Below are 17385 nucleotides of genomic sequence, written 5' to 3' on the forward strand. Positions count from 1 at the left end.
TCTGAGCACAAATCATTACGCACTCTGACACTGACACATGCATGAGAATTTACTTTTCCATTTCCATTTCCATTTCCATTTCCCTTTCCCTTCCCTTCCCTTCCCTTTCCTTCTTTTTTCTTTTCTTTTTTTGACAAAGGCAGGAAGGGAATCTGGAACCTCTTAATTCAAGACCTTCAACACGTTTTCTCTCTCTTGCATGCCACGGATGTTGCACAAATGGCAGTTCTTCCACAGTTGTCTCTGGGCTCCTTGAGAGCATAACAAGCTGGAGAGCAGGTGACTTCATCTACTTTTTCCCAACTAGGGAGAAATAAATTCAACTGAGATGTTTTAAAACCAATGGCTTTACTAGAATTTAAATAATAATAGTAATTTGGCATGTTTCTATGAGAAGAAAATCTGATGCTAATTGATTCTGTGGGCTTTTGAGCCATCTACTTCTTGATAATTGAATGATGTAACAACAGATAAAGAAAGCAAATTCTGTGGAAGAGAGAAGAAAACTTCTACAAGCTCTAGTACATGTTCTAAGAAAAAAGTACATTTGAAGTTGAAAGGAAAAAATGTGTATAATCAGTCAGAAATTGAGCTCAAGCTGCTTAAAAACAGAGAGGGGATGCCTAATGAAATCTGAATTAGAATAATAATAATGCTTTCCTATCTCGTGGAAAATAGTACATGAAGTTAATTGGACCCACTGGGTTTTTTATGTTTACTTGTTTAAGGGGCTGCTCTTTTCTTTAATGAAAACATCATCCTTCACGGTGTCAGGAGAACACAAGGGAAACTCCGAGCTCACTTGCCAGATGTCATATTTAGTTACACTTATAAGCCCTGAAAGTCATTGTAGTTTTGGAAATCCATCCAAACCAAGGATGATGAGCTTTATTCAATGGTGGTTCTTCATCTGTAAAAGGCTATTGGTACTGCGATGCTGTCAATAATCATAAGCCTTCTGGAAAAATACTGTCAGAGTACACACTTATTTGAAGTTTTAATAATGGCATAAAGTGTCATATATTGTCTTCAAAAGATGAAGCAGCTGTCTGGATTTTTGCTGCAGAAAATATTTGATATCTTCGATGACAATAAGTACAGTGTCTTTGAAAAGTAAAATCATATAGTTTGCTGTAATTTGATTCTTATTGAAGCAGTCTATAAATACTGGGCTTTGAGCCTTCACTGAGCCTACAATACTGTGTATTGTAACTCTTCTCAGTTGGTTTTCGCTTTCTATAAGCCTAGCATATGTAAGATTTACATAGAAGTTTCAGAATTATATGGTTTCCAATATTTATCTATATTGTCAAGGTGACCTGAAGAACCAGTCATGAATCAGGAAGCTATTCTGATACACACAGTCACACAGCAGAGAGACTGTCCCAACCAAATCAACTTAAACTTGAAGAACAGGAGACAATAGATGAATACAGTCTGACAGAAAAGTTCAGAGAACAGTGAGACAGTACTGGGCCATCATATGACTGAGCTATGGGAAGCATAGCAGCAGCCGAACTGCTGTCAGCCTTTGGTTTATTGGTTCTTAGATATTACAGGAAAGAGGAATCTTAAGGAGGAGTTTGGAGGGAGATAATGAAATAGCTCTGCGTATGTTTACAGATAATTCCTCTCAGGCATGAAGGGTAGTGGGGGAGAAATGTGAAGGTCCTTGTTTGAATATTTATCATGTGGAGGTGGAGGCTGGCATTGTGGGTTATCACAGGGAAGTGATGGCATCTCTCTGGTGAACGAGAAGTGAGGGGACTTACAGTGGCAGAAGAGCATAAGGAGACAGTTTCAGCCACCTGAAGCTTGGTTCCTTAGAGTTCTCAGACTGTATCCATCATTACAGGGCTGAGCTGAGGTTTTGGTAGGACAAGCTAAAGAGAAGGACAGATGTGAGACAGGGTTTGTTTACTTGTTTTTATTTATATTTTTGGGGGACTTTTATCCAAAACCTATTCAAGTCAATGACACAGGCTCTTCATAGGGAGTCAAAGGTGGGATTCATCTCCAGTCGAAGATATCTAAATGTAGGTGTCCGTGTGTGAATCAAAGCTATGATTGTCTCAGTGGAGATCTAGTTGCCTCAGGCTAGGTGTCTAGTGCCATTTTAGTTCTGCTTGCCTGCAGCTGCCATTCCAGAGGGACACAGGTCTCTAAGGTCCTACTGAACTGAGTTAATACAGTCAGTAGACACAGAGAGCCGTTAATCATATCCTGAATCTCTCTCTAGGCCCCGCTGACTGTATGGCCTACATCTCCATTGACTGTTATTGGGGCTTATTCAGCATGCTCACATGAAGATACCAACATTTAGGTGTTAATAACAAACTGAATCCTGCTCCAAGGATATCAAATCTCGTATTGCTGGGTGAAATCCTTACTCTGTTGATGTTGGTACGAGTTTAGCCAGAGACTTCAGCAGGATTGGGATTTCACTTTCTGTGTTTTATCCAGTGTTTAGCATCCAGCCATTTTGTTCAGCTTACAAAGGCTGATACTTTTTAAATTAAAATTTCCTATAAGGTCTTACATTAACTCACCTATCCATCTGTTATTCCAGTAATATCCCTGATAATGTCTCACAGTAGCTCCCTAAGAACCACAAAAAAAGCTGAGATGTAATATCAGCATTTACAGTTGTGGAGTACAAAATACACATTAAACTTCTAAGAGCACCTACCTACTGCAGTAAATCATGGCACTGAGATTCCAGTCTAGCAGAGATGTGGGCAGGTATCACTACATATTACTATGCAGTTCCTTATGGAAAATAGTAACATGGGTCTTGAAAGCTGCCTTCAGCCATGAGACTGTTAGTTGGCTTAGGGACAGCCCTATGCCTGTGCAGTTTTACTGCCCAGTACTATAACAAGCTTTCCTGATGCTTGCCGGGGTATTTCTGCATGGCTGTGTTCTAAACTATATGTGCTTTACATAGAAAAAAAAATATGTAAACCAGATATCTAGAAGATGTTTTTTAATACTGTACTCTTCTGTTTTGTTGTGATATATTCTGTTTTGAGGAGCTTTTTTCTGTTTGTGAGCTGAGAAATTATGCCAGAATAATTGAGAGCACCCTTAAGACTGGAAATGAACTGAAAAGAATGCTTTATTTGAATTGGTTTGCTTGAAGGGGAAATTTCTAAACTTTTACTAAAATTTCATTCCCTTCCTTCATTTTAATTAAATTGAAGCTGGGGGCTGGGAGTGAATAGTATGGTAGTGTGATATATCTGGGACAACACTCAAGAAAAAAAAAAGCTACCTTGCCCCTGTTGGCTTGCCTGCCTTATTATCGAACACTGTAAGATTTCATTTGCAATAATGAACTTTTATGCAAAACTTCTCCTTACTAACAAATAAAAGGAGGAGTATGTTGACAGGGAGTGCAACTTGCATAATCTCGGTGCAAGTCCATTTTTGAATCATTCTTCTCTTTGTCACTGTTCTATTTTATATGGCACCAGGAGACTTTTTTCCCACTGATCTGAATAAAAGGATCAATTCCTAACTGACCGTCTCCAACAGCATATCAGAAACACATTTCTTTTAGTTTTAAAGTATCCCCATAGTAAACTGGGACTAATATTGTATGTTATATATTCAACAAAATCCTCCGGGCAGATCATGTTAACCTTGGAATCAGTCTTTTCAGGCAGTCTTGTAGAGTGGGTTAATGCAGTAGCAATATCCCTCTAGCTTTTTCCCCATTCCTCTTTCTTATACTTGGATGCGATGACTTCTGGCTGTTCTGTGCTGGGCCACATGCAGGCATAGCAGGAGGCACTTGGCTGTTCTGACTATATTTGCTGTCCAAACAACCACTCCTCACCCCCTCGGAGGAAGAAGTAGTGGGCAGATAGAAGCGTTTTGCAGGCCAAATCTGGCTAACAGACCACAAACTGGAGCAGTCTGACCAAAATACATATTTAATTGAAGCTAGTTTCTTGATTTTCTGCCATGGAGTTATGCACATGCTTGACTGGTTTGCAGTGACCAGATCCAGTTTTGCATGTTACAACCCCTGATCACATCAGTGGTATTCAATGGCAATAAGACTTTCCAGGAATTGCTTAGTTCCTTGCAAAATCACAATTCAGATAGTCCTCAAGCAATCAGCTCCACAGCAGACTGAAGTGCAGGTCTGCTGAGTGTCTCCCACACAGTATAAGACTACTGTCTGATCAGCTGTGGTCATTTCTGCAAAATCTGCTTTGCTGGTTTACGTTTGTTTTGTTTGCTTTTGTTGTTTCACCCCAAATGTTGGCTTTGAGTCTGTATATCCAGATCAAAGTTAGCTGCTTGCGCGAAATGCGAAGAATTTCCCTCAGGCCTGTGCTTATGCCGTTAATACCTTTAGGAGTGATTCTGCCAGATTTCACCACCTAGGCAGGATCTGGTTAGGGTAACACATGCAGGAGAGATATTCAAGGACTGACAGTGGACTTCAGCTGATGGCCTTGGTGATCCAGTACAGATTTTTTCTTTTTTGCCGTATTGGTATCCCAAAATTAGATCTCTATCGAGACATGCACCTTAGACCCATAACATTTGTGAGCTTGTCTCAAAATGTCCCTGGACCAGATTCCTTTTTGAAAAATGGCCTGCTTCTCTACATTGATGCTGCTGATTCATTTAAACAAGAGATAGTTTTTTACCTCCTCAGTCAAACATTAGTGCAGTGGTGAGATGCTCTCTTAAAGCAGGTGGTGCTGCACTCCGCTCCAGAAGTGGTTTCATTTCATTAGTGGAAAATAAACAGTTGTTAAGCAAATGGGGAAGAAAGTGTTATGTAACAGAAAACGTTTCATGAAAAGACTCTTAAAGTTCTATTTATATGAGCTGTGTGCACATGTCCAGTTTAGTTTTTCTTGGCCCCGCTTTGCAAAAGAAAGTGCCTCTAAGTAAAAAAATTATTTTTCTGGTATTCTCATTATGCTGAGACTAACATACCTGACATTGAAAAGGCCTGAGATTCTCCAAGAGGACATATGTGGAATACTGTAGTGACTTCAGGATATAAAGGCAGAAATAAGAATAAACATATTCAGGTTGCAGATTGGTTGTGAATTTTAGTGATTAATTTTTGCTATTTAAAAACTTACACTGCCAGACCTCCTATTGCTTTCTGGTGAGGAATGTGGATGGCCCAGTGTCTTCTCCTTCTCTCTCCAGGTGGGACAGCAAGATCCAAGAAAGGAGTTTTAAGGTAGGGCATACTTAGGGATCAGCCTGTTTGCCTCCAAACCCCTCAGAAAGTAGGTGCTTATCCAATTTTTGATAAGGCACTGTAGGAGAAGGGGTCTGGCATATGAGGCATCAAGATATCAGCAACAGCAGAGGTCTGGAAGAATTTTCCCAGAAAGGACCATGTTCACCAAAAATACCCAGATAAGATGTTGTCTTGTGTGGTAAGGTGCCAAGGGTCAGACCACAGAAGTAAAAGCAATGGGATCTTAAATCATGGCTAAGAGCCAGCCCTCAACAGGAAAGAGTCAGATGAGTGTTGGAAGACTTTGTCTGGGAAAAGACACATCTCTTCTGCCTTTAATTTTCTGACTGATGATATAAAGGAGAAGCTTGTGCCTTACTAGACATACAGCATGCCTAGCTTAGTTGCATAATTATACTAGTATGTGTGTGTATATAAATATATATGTTGGAGCTTTTCTCTGGAGTTGTGCCAAAGGTTGATCTCAGTCAGCCTAGCTGTGAGCAAATACTTAGTCATTGAGCTGGGGAACCAGAGACAGCTGAACACAGTGCTGGTCTCACCACACTCTGATGCATTCATTAGTTACCTAAAATGTGGTAATTCAGTGAACCAGTCCTACAGAGAATGGACCTTGATGAAATTTTCTATTCAAGTTCTACTCATAGTACTGTATAAAGGTGAAATGACAAATGCAGTTAGTATTCCATAATTAGAATAGGGGGTTATATGGATCTTATTAGAAAAATTATGGTCCATAAGTTTTGAGCTATCTATTGATGATCTTGGTCAGACTTTCAGCAGTGTAGCAAAGACATGGAGGTCAAATCTGTGAAGGTGTCTGAAGGCCTTTTCAAATTGTCATCAACTGACTTTCAGGGAGACTGTAATATTCAAAATGGGTTAGAAATGAGATTCAGTCTCCTAGTCACTAAATAATCTTTAAAAACACATAGGTGAAACTGTCATAAGAATGAGAGGGATAAGTCAAAGGGATGCAACACAATGATCTTTCCCCTCTTCAGATACTCGATATGATCGGGAGAGACCACATTCCCAAGCAGCTCTGCATTGCAGCCTCAGCTGCAATAGGAAGGATACAGCCATGTGCTGTTGAAGTACCTACCTAGAGACAGTTGCAGTGCCTAAGACTACAGTCAGTATGACTGTACATACAGTCATGTATGAGCTGTAGCCTTCATGGTAATCTTCATCTCCTGCCTGTCACTAATGACACTGAAACCATTTATATTCCCAGTACAGCACCATGCCTTACCAGAAGAGGTGAGAGAAGCTGCCTCATTGTACTGGAAATCTAAGTGATGTCAATGCTAAGGCTGGCTCTGGACATGAAGCAAAGAAGTGCATAGATACTAAGTTGCTCCTCTTTCTCACTGCAGAACAGTTTTGTATCAGCTCTCCTCTATTCCCTGGAGTCCCTTGGAAAGTATTATGGGAAACCAGGAAGAACAGATTTTTGTACCCCTTTGTTCATCTCAGCTCTGTCCGATGTTCAAGAGATGGAGCCTCCTGGGCAGGATTAGCCAAACTCTTTTGTCTTCCTGTTTATGACCAGCCAAGTTGTCATTGTCTTTAATGTAGCACGTTGCCCTCTAATACCACATGTGAAGGGCAGTTGGTTTAGCCCTCTCCACTTGTTTGACTAAAAAATAGTCTGTCTAATCCTGGAGTCTGCGAAGAGATTTTATATAACTGATAATTTTTCTTCCCACCTGGGCATTGGTTTCTTGCTGCAGTCTTGATTCCCATAAAGCTTCCCTGGAAAAAGGTTTTCATTTTCTGCATCCCAAAAGTAATAAAAAATTGAAACAGTTTCTTGAGAGAGCTTTCTCTAAAAGTCTTCTTTTTGTTCTTCCTGCAGATTGTATGTGGATGGACCTTTTGGAAGTCCCTTTGAGGAATCCCTGAACTATGAGGTCAGCCTCTGCGTGGCTGGAGGTATTGGAGTTACACCATTCGCATCAGTACTCAACACACTGCTGTAAGTGAGCTTAAGCCATTTAGAGCCACTTCCCTCCCAAATTGCCATAGTAGTGCATCTCAAACACCTTCAGAGGTGTTCAAAACTTCTATTAGTGTAGCATAAATGAATGCTTCCTTGAAGTGAGGTAGACGGATGAGAGAGCCTAAAACATCTCATACAGGTTATTTATCCCCAAAGAGTTCTGGCAGAGTTGTGCCAGTAAGGCACATCAGCTGGGACAGAGGCATCCGTCACATCACTAGTCTTTATATGATGCTACCAGCCTAGTCTATTGTAAATGTTTGTTTATGGTCACTGACCCTCTAGCTAGATTTGTTCCCCTAGTCACTGTTTAGACAAGGCTATGGACCATGATAGCAGGGTTTTTTAGAGTCAGGAAGCTGTGACAGTCTTTCTGCTGAAAATGCAGGCCAACTCTGCTGTTCCATTTGACTTCTGTAAATGTGTACACTTAGGATTTTAAAGTAAGAGGCTTGGATTTGGGTTTTAAAGGGTTTGGCTTGGATTCAGGTAAGGTTTGGATGTTTAACTCCATTTGAAAAGTTAAAATTTTAGGTGTGTCTCTTCTTTTTTTTTTTTTCCTTTTTTTGTTTTAATTTAAAGTCTTTGAAATTCCGTTTGGACCAAAACTTTGATTTCTCGTTTCTCTGTCACTCAGGCAACATGATTCCCACCACATCCTACATCCTATGAAGTAGGGTTGCTTTTATGATTGCTGTTGATTTTTTCTGTTGGAGTACTGGCTAAGAGCTCCAGTTACAGGTTAAGCACCCCAGTTTTATAGACACTGTATAAATAGCCAACCAAAACAGTGAGCCTTCCTGTTTAAGGACTGACTGACTTTGGGAGGGTTTTACAAGGTGTAACTGAAGCATTTGTTCTAAGAAGAATATGCCAATGGCCTGCTCTAACTCCAAAGTGATATTAAAGCCTCATTTTTAGGTGCTATGCATGTCCTTCATCTGGGCTAGACCAGGCAGTGCTGAACACTTCTGAAAATCATCCTTCTTTGTATCTGCCCCACCTGTCTCATGGTGCAACCCACAAAGACCATCCTGGGCTACCTTTTTCTTTTCCTGAAAGCGTATTGATCATCCTCTCAGAGAGAGAATGTGAAACACGAGTACATTTTTGCCAAAAGCCTGGGGTCTGGATGAATAAGTTTACCATTTTCCTCATGATGGATTATCCTTGAATGTGTTTAGCAAAGATGTCACATATCATAACAATGGACCAACAACAGATAATGAGATGGCTGCCTTTATCAGCATGTTATTAGAGGCAGTAAGAACTTGCACAGACATTGGCTAGAAGCTTAGTGTCCAAAAACTTTTTCAACTTCAGATAAATGGGATCCATTTATCTGGATAAAGCTATAAATTGGCTTCCAAACAGTCAATCCTATAACCTGGTTTTGTAGCAAATCTTACTTTCTGCACTATAATATTATACATGGGGAAAAGCAATGGTCTTAGCCTGCTTTGCTTCTCAGTGTTTAGAAATGTCTACAACAAAGCACTGGTTTACTGGATGATCCGCCTGTTGTTTTTGCCCTGGCTTAGGAACTGAAATTGGCAGGTGTGAAAATGCAAACTGTCTTATGATGCCAGCATTGTAGAACAGCGGGAAAATCCTGTTTTTTCAAGGACATACAGTTCTGAAGGAGATCAGAACACAATTTACACTGAAAGTCATTTGTTTCTTGCTCAACTGTGTTCCTGTTGTATGAACACAGTTTAGTTCCTACTCCTCTCCTTCCCTCCACTTACCTGCTGAACAAATCTGCCCTACTTTTAACAAATCATGACGTATATTAAAGAAAGCTAGTGGTTTCCATGCAGAGGTATCTGTAAATAATGGCTGTTTTACGCAGTGGTAACATTTGAAAACATGCAAGAAGTGTTGTATACATGTGGATTTGGTTGTACTGGGAGACTGCATGTTTATTGCCTAACATCTCCTCCTGGAGGTAGACCCAAGCATGTATATCTGATGTGCTGTTTTAAATGTATGCTTGAGTTGTTTCACAAAGTCTTTCTTTCCAGCCTCCTTGTTCAGCTGATCTCTAGCAATGTTTCATTACTGAAAGTGGTGTTTTGTTACTGAGCTACAGCAGTTCCATACAAAATGCATTGCATGTCTCTCTTCTTCCATTTTCTTTATGGTGGAAGACACTTATTTTTCTTGCTACTGCATATAGTTGTCTCATCCCATCTGATTAGACTGTGACCCTTCCTAAGGGCTTCTCTTTGTATAAGCAATCAGAAAAACATGGAGGAAATCCTACTCTGCAGATCAACAATACACAAATACAGAAGCTGCAATCAGGACCTGAAAGACACAGTACTTCACAATCTTAAAGGACCTTTCTTCTGTCTATGGGGATTTCATGCCAAAGGCGAGGAACTCTCAGCTCCTACATGCTGCTGAGAGTGTCTCCATCCTGGCTCTTCAGGCTTACAGTGGAGGTTATGGAGATAAGGCAGCCACTGGAGCCATCCGTTACATAGATCCATTAGCACAATATCAATGTTGGATACAGAGTTTGAAATCATGCACAATGGGTGTAGTGAGATGTATCATAAAGCTTTGCAGCTGGGATTGGTTCCTGAGACAGGAGTTTGAAGTGGTATTTTCTAATTGAAAATTATTTTAGGAGAAAGAGGAGGAAACAATTGTTCAGTGATCAGAATAACAACAAAAAAACAAAAAATGGCACCTAAGAAAAGACTTGCTGGATATTCTTGCTTTTTTGAACTCATTAATCATCAGGATTTTTTTCATTTCTATTTTCTAACTCAGTTTGTTCTAGTCCTTCCTTTCTACTATACTTGTGTTTGTTTGCATTAGAAACCTGACATGAGAGTCATGTTTTTCTAAATGAAATGCCAGATTTTGCCCATGACAGCATTTCACCCACCAGCATTTTCTGAGGACTGTAATATATCACATATCACACAACTGCCTAACACAGTGAAGCCCTTATTTGATTTAGTCTTTGTGATTCCACTACAGTATTAATTATAATAAACCAGAGTTTATCACATATAATGGTAGAATTTAGTCCTAACATTATTGTGTTTGTCAGTATTTTCCTCTTATGGGCCATTTTATAAACCTAATACAGAATTGACATAATACAATTGCTTTGGAGTACAAGTTTGATGATGATGATGCATGAATCTGTATTTTCAGCCCAAGTCATTTATATAGTTGACAAATTTCTAATGTGGAAACAGTATCTGTGAAAGGTGTCGGTTCTGTGCTGGAGATTTAGTATTCTCAGGATCACCCTAATAGAGTGCTTTGGTCATTTCAGTGTCCTGATGTGTTATAGGATGAAAAACCAACTTATCAGTTGGCTTCTAATGGAAATTCATATTTCCACTAATTAATATAAAGCATCTTAGTTAATGTTTCTTTTTAAATGGTAATTTTTAATTCCTCAAACATTTCATTTTCAAGTGACGGCTGGAAATGCTACAAACTCAGAAGACTCTACTTCATTTGGGTGTGCAGGGACATTGAATCTTTCCGCTGGTTTGCAGATTTGCTCTGTATGTTGCATAACAAGGTAATGGATGTTGCTTAGAGGGATACTAACAGCTTAATGAATGCAGGGTATGTCCACACCACAGAACTGGCTTGCAACAGAAGAGGCAGACTTGTTCGAAACAAGTTAGCTCCAGCAGTACCTCTGCCTGGGCCAACTGACCCAGACTCTGCTTGTGCTTGGAGCTGCACAAGACAGCTTGGATCCCTCTCACCAGCATTTCATTGCACAGTTGCTGTGTACCAGTAGTCTTGGCACATATTCATTAAGCTTATCAGACAGAAGAAGAATGTGCAGGTTAAGGAGTCTGAGTGACCTTTAGTCATTTGGCTAGCAGACAGTCTGATAGGGGAGGGGGATTTACAATTTCAGGTGGATTTTAAGAGCAGCATAGCTTCGTAAAATAATATTTTGTACAGAGCAGGATGTGAAAAAGATTCTGGAGTGCACAAAGGGGTGCTATGTAGGTATATCTTCTTCATTAAAAAGCTTATTTCACTGATGCAGAAAACCAAGTGTATCAAGATAGTAGGCACAAGTGACTTACACTTCCATTAAGAGACAGGATATTATTTCACTAGCTGTTTTTATCATTCTCCCAGCTTTGGCAGGAGAATCGACCAGACTATATAAACATCCAGCTGTACCTCAGTCAAACAGATGGAATACAGGTATGTGGTAAATGCTGTTTGTAAACCCAACTAGACCTGGGGATAACAGACAATGCAAATGGTCAGTCGAGTGCAAAAGAGAATTACTGCAGATGGTAAAAACAGGAATTGAGGCCATAAACTCAAGTGGCTTCTTCACTACTAGGGCAGGAGAACAAGTCCATCCCCACAGTGCTGAAAAAAATCTAGTCTAGTAGCCCTAACATGATTATATGTGAGCAGAAATCCATATCTTCCTTTTTGAGGAAAGAGGTCCTTCCAGGCCAGGCCACCAGACAGCTGGCAGGATTTGATGGCTGCATCATTTCTGGGCTAAGAAAATAGAATAGTTCTAGGAGCTTGCAAGCTCAAAACTTCTTTTAAAATAAATATTTTGAGAGAAACTGGCTGTTTTTGAAAACCTTGGATTTTTTTTTTTGCTTTAAATATCAAGAAAAGTTACAAATTTCTTGAAGTATGGGACCAAAAATTGCACTGAATTGTTGCTTGTCATATACTGCCAGCCCCAACACTGAGCTCATTCTGCAGCTCTTGGAACCTCCTGTAGGCCATTTATACTTATGATCTTTATTTTATATTATTTAGCACATGTGCCTGGGTCTGATTCTTTACTCTGCTGCATCTGGAAACTTTCCTTTGACTGCAGTGGGCTCAGGACCAAGCCTAAAAATTACTACAAAAAGTGAAATTCAGTGGGGAACCTTGCCCAAAGGATTTTCATCTGCCTTGTATCAGGTGGAGACAGCATAACATTCACAGCTCTAGTAGGAACGCTATCCAGTGCATCTAAATGATGTAATAGCTACTGTGGTTATGAACAGTGCTCCAAGTATTTAATACCTGGATGACATCAGCTGGCCTGGGGTACTTGAAAATACCTAATTGGTGAACCTAGTATGTAGCTGTTAGGTTAAAATTAAAACACAGAGCAGGATTGCAATGACTTAGCAAGGTTGTAATGATATACAGTTCAAAGTAAGTTTTCTCATATTCTGTATAGAGCAGCTACTGAGCTTATTGAAGGCTTTTTTCTTTTAAATCTTTCTTTAAAGTCACTTTCCTTTTGCGGTTGTTGAGAAAAACTGGCGTCAAGTGAAGTGCTTCTGTTGATATATCTAGGTGGAGTTAAACACAACTCACCATTGACTTACAGCTTATTTGTTCACCCATGTTAGTCCACAGTGCTGGCTGCTACCAACGTTTGCAGTGTTGCTTTTCATGCTCCCTTTGCACAGAAGTGGTGTGCATGTGTGACAACAGAGAGTCAAGCCCATTTTTCAGCAAATGCCTCTTGAAAATAAAAGGCCAGTGGAGGACAAGTTAGCCAAAGCTGTGTTTTTGTATTGGTATGAACAATGTTTTAGAGCCTTCAGCAGTAGACTGACGTGGAAGCCTAGATAAAATGTAATTCCTCTGTCTTCCTATTGCATTAGGGCACAAAACAAGGAAAGGTAAAGCCAAGCAATGGAAGGACATTTGAATTTATAAAAAAGATAGGCAAGAACATTAGTGAGTTAGTGTTGCTGGAAATGGGTTGGGTTCCATCTGGGGACCAGTTTTGGCTCCTTTGTGCTGCTAAGGCAGCTCAGAACAGCTGGCAAACTATTCTCTGGGAGAAATAAAAGATTACCCTTGTTACTTTTTCAGACCTAGTCATCTTAATAGTTACTTGTACAAAGTTAAAAGAAAATACTTCAAACAGAAATATGATTTTTACATCAGAGATGTCTCTTCCAGCTTAACAGTAAATACCAATGAGGGAGTGAGTAATGGGAATGTGGTTATTGTTTTATGGCTTAAATAAATTGGTTTAAACGTAATGGGAGATTAATGAGCAGCTCCATGAGGAACAATGTACAATGAACACCAAAGACAGCCCTTGAAAAGGCAGCAAGCAGAGGTATTGATGCATGAAATGGCTGCGATTTTAGTCACAACTGTCTAATACTGTGCTCAGGTTTTACACCTCAACGGTATGGTAAGTCAGCGAGTGTCAGGAATGGGAGCCCTGGGTGTTATCAGGCAATCTGTAAATCATGCAGCATGGAATGCTTTGTTTCTTGCAGAAAATAATTGGCAAAAAATATCAAGCCCTAAACTCAAGGCTTTTGATTGGACGACCACGATGGAAACTCCTTTTTGATGAAATTGCAAAGTGTAACAGGCGGTGAGTACAGGTCTTAATGGATTTTGCCAGCTTGAAGGATGGGGATTTTATGCATTTGCAGCTATGTTTGTATGGAAATGACTTTGGAGTTTTATCTTCGAGTATAATGTTCAAGCTACTGATGTTGAAATTGGCTAATATTTTGCTGTGAGAGATAGGTTGTATAAACTGAAACATTTCTTTTAACACCAGAACAGTTCATCTTTTCATGCAGCTAGGATATTCAGTGGCCCAGAAAATAAAAATAATATATTTCCTCTCACTGTACAGAGACCACATGTTTGCATCCATTGCTGCAAACAATATCTTGCTTGCAATACATGCCATTTTATATATAAAGGGTTTTTTTTAATTGTTGACAATTTCTATAACTTTTGTAATTTATGATGTTGGATTGCAAAGGCACAAGGAAGAATCTGACTGCCTTGTAATTGTTTTTATTCAGAGCATATATTGTCTTTGGAGATTCCTGGCACTTTTTTATTCTTTGTTAAGACCTGGCAATGCCTTCTTACTGTGCTAGGCAAACATATCATAGTCTAAAACAGGACAGTTGTAAACCAGAGAAGGCATGCAATTAGACTGTGGAATGTCTTTTCTCCAGATCCAGCTTTGTTGGTTGAGTATGTTACAGCATACTGGCAGTTTTCTGCATCAAAATCACATGCAGTAGAAAGGAGTGTGTGAATTTTCCCTAATCCACTTCTGGCAAAGTCAGTGGGGTAGAAGCAAACCACCTTTATTAGCTGTTGATGGTAATCTGCGTGCTCCAGGTTGAGAAGTGCTTTCACAATCCCTTTCTGCTGCTGAACTTTCAGAAAGTTACTCTCCTCTGTTGCGGTTGCAAAGTGAACATCTGTCCAGGGCTTATTGACTTTTCTCTTCTGATGAGGAACATAATTAGGGGACACTGCTGCCTGGATCTTGAGAAATATTGAGCTCCAGCATATATCACTGATCTCCATGTGAGCTGCTGACAGTGTGAATCTTGGACTCCGGTCCTTGAGGATGTTCTGGACAGGGTCCCTTGCCCAGGACTCCCCAAAGGCTGCTACAAAAAGGCATCCCCAGTAGGGTTCTCATACCATGCAAACCAGTATCAGTTAAAGAGGGTTTTGTAGTAAAGAACCACAGGCAGGAAAGGGACATAGAGGGGGCAGAGAGGCAAGTTGACTGGCTCAGGCTTGAACTGTTAACCTTTTGTGCTCTGTTCTGATGTCTTTTTTTGTTTAGCTGTGTGAATCCAATTTTAAAAGATGAAAATGATGAGGTTTTTGCCACTTTCCTTGCAAGGCTGTAAGTGCATGTAGTATAGATAAAGCTATTAGTGGTAGTCATCCTTCTTTTTTCTTTTGTGCTTTCCATCACATTATTCCTAATTAGACCTTCGAGTACCATTTCCTCTGCATTTCCCTGTCAGCTCTTTAAATTGTGCCACCATTTCTACGCAAGGTGTCTTTTATTACCTAAGTAATGTTCTGCCTCTTTGGCTTTTATACTTTTAGATTATCCTGCAGATTGTTAAGATGCAGTTTTTCTCATGCTTTGTCACCCCTTTATCAGGATTTATGTATATAGATCTATATCTGTAGATAGAGTCACGTGTAACATGATCTGTAACATAGCTATCCCGCAGAAACTTATATGCTATAAGTAAATATTCTGCTTGTTTCCCTGGACAAGATGAGAATTTCAATTTTTTCTGTAGTCCAGGTCTTCCCATTTCCCTACCTCCTACTACCTTTATTTTAATTCTTCTTATTTGTCAGTAACTTGCCTCCTAAATGACCCTGCTACAATACGTAGAACAACAACAACAAAAAAAGCAGGCCAAACAATTTTTTTTGCAACATCTGCTGCCAGTGTTCAGACTTTCACATGCATTTGCAATCATCCCCTTGGGCTTGTTTATGGGCAGCAAGTTATTTTCCAGTTTTTATCTAGTGACTTTTGTAAAAACTGCACATAAATAAACATGCAGCTGGCAAACCTCTCATCGGTTTAGCCATCTGATTGTTTTGTGGTTTATGAATTGCTGCTGTTGTTGCTGTTTGAGTCCCAAATAGGCAAAGTGCATTTGTAAGTGTCTGAGCTTCAGAACTTAATATGGGACAACCCAACATCAGGTTCCTTTTCTTTCATCTGAGCTAAGAAGAGCAAAAGCATGCCATCTACTGTTGATATTTTATATGACACCCATGGTCCCAAGAATGTGCATTGGGGCAGTTTATACAATAAATGATATGTCTTGTTTTTCCTTCTTTCTGTTTGGGGACCGAGCAGCATTCTTGTTATGTTCAGTTGTCCTCTGGATGAAAAACTTACATCATGCCTTTGCTATCTAGAGAGGACAGTCAGAACTTGAAATGTTCTGTTTTAAACCCCACATTTATTCCTAGAGAGAGATTTCTCCTTTACAGTGCACAAGAAATGTATCATGGTGTTCCAAGCCTTCCCCTCCTACAGATATTAATGTATTTTTTTCTAGGTCAGTCTCTGTTTGGAAAAAATTATGTGTCCATTTAAACTAAGCAAAATTCAGAAAGCATGATAGCAAAGTATTTCACCTCTCCCTCAGCTCCTATTGTTTATAAAATGGATGTAACAATACATTCTGACCTACTAATCCCATAGGAACACTGAGGATTCTGGAGAGGTTGGTTATTTGCTTAATGCTTTGAATGAGTAAGATCCTATATTAATGTTTATAATTATTACAAAGGATAGCCTACAAAAATTTGCCAAATTGTATACATGCTGTTGATATTTGAAAGATTTTTCTGACATTATGCTCCAGTGACACCCAGCTGTCTGTTTTCATCTGAGCGAGAAGGTGAGCACTTGACCCAGACAAGTGATATGCAATTAAAGCCCATCAGTCAGGGTAGGAACATGCTGCTCCACATAGTAGCTGCTTTCAGCTCCCCGCCTGGCTGGATCTCAGCATCTCTGTAAGAAACCAGCTTAAGAACCAAGAGAGGTAGGGAGGAAAGTATTAGTGAGCAGGGAAGTGGTGGGAATAAGTGGATGAGAAGGTGAGTGGTGAGCTATGGGAGATCCGTGGTACGTGGCATGATATCCAGGGTAGCTGCTCATGGTGGGTACTGCATGGAAGGAATTTTGGGAGCCTTTGGCCCACTGCATCAGCAGTGACTGAACTAGGATTCAGGAGACGTCAGCTTAATTTCTGGCTCAGCCACAGACTTCTTCAGTGACTTTAGGCAAGTCACTGAACTTCTCTGTGATTCTGTTTACTATCAGAAAATTCTTTGTACTTTGGAAGGATGTTGTTGGGTTGGGAATACATTAGCAGTATATGCTGCTTAGACATGTCTGTACTTGAGAGTATGGGCACATATATATAAAATGGAGAGAGATAAGTAGATGAACTTTGGGGTTTTATTTAGCACTTGTCTGTACTAATTAGACTAAAGAAAATAAATGTTTAATAAAATTAATTCTCTGAATTAAAAATACAGTAAAACAAAGATTCTAGCTGAAAGCTCATGCACCCTTTTTTCTACTGTGCACAGAATATATGATGTCCCAAGACTGTAAGTGCTGGCGAATCTTATTTGCAAGCAACTAGCTTTCTCATTATTTCTGCATATCCAGTCACCACACAGCACCCTTTACCATTAAAAGGAGAACTGCCGGGACACGAAAGTTTAATAGATATGTTAAGAGTGAGAAAAATATGAGTGACAAATATTTGTTGTGGATTGATATCTGAGATGATGTAATTAAAGTTAACATTGTAAGCTGGTT

At 39.7% G+C, this 17385-nt stretch overlaps 1 protein-coding gene across 8 annotated transcripts in view; it reads left to right on the top strand.

Annotated features, from left to right (window-relative positions):
- The window catches only part of NOX4 (NADPH oxidase 4), a 113710-nt gene that overhangs the window by 83514 nt on the left and 12811 nt on the right, over positions 1–17385 (top strand). For 7 of the 8 annotated variants that reach the window (XM_064505147.1, XM_064505150.1, XM_026109135.2 and 4 more), the window contains 4 exons: positions 7104–7223; positions 10692–10800; positions 11382–11450; positions 13517–13617. In XM_064505147.1, the coding sequence (XP_064361217.1) occupies positions 7104–7223; positions 10692–10800; positions 11382–11450; positions 13517–13617 (399 nt within the window). Of the gene's footprint in view, positions 1–5184; positions 5219–7103; positions 7224–10691; positions 10801–11381; positions 11451–13516; positions 13618–17385 lie in introns of all 8 variants that reach the window. The other variant, XM_026109138.2, reaches the window with a different exon arrangement.

Source organism: Dromaius novaehollandiae, chromosome 1 (assembly GCF_036370855.1).
Source record: "Dromaius novaehollandiae isolate bDroNov1 chromosome 1, bDroNov1.hap1, whole genome shotgun sequence".
NCBI classification, from domain to species: Eukaryota; Metazoa; Chordata; class Aves; order Casuariiformes; family Dromaiidae; genus Dromaius; species Dromaius novaehollandiae.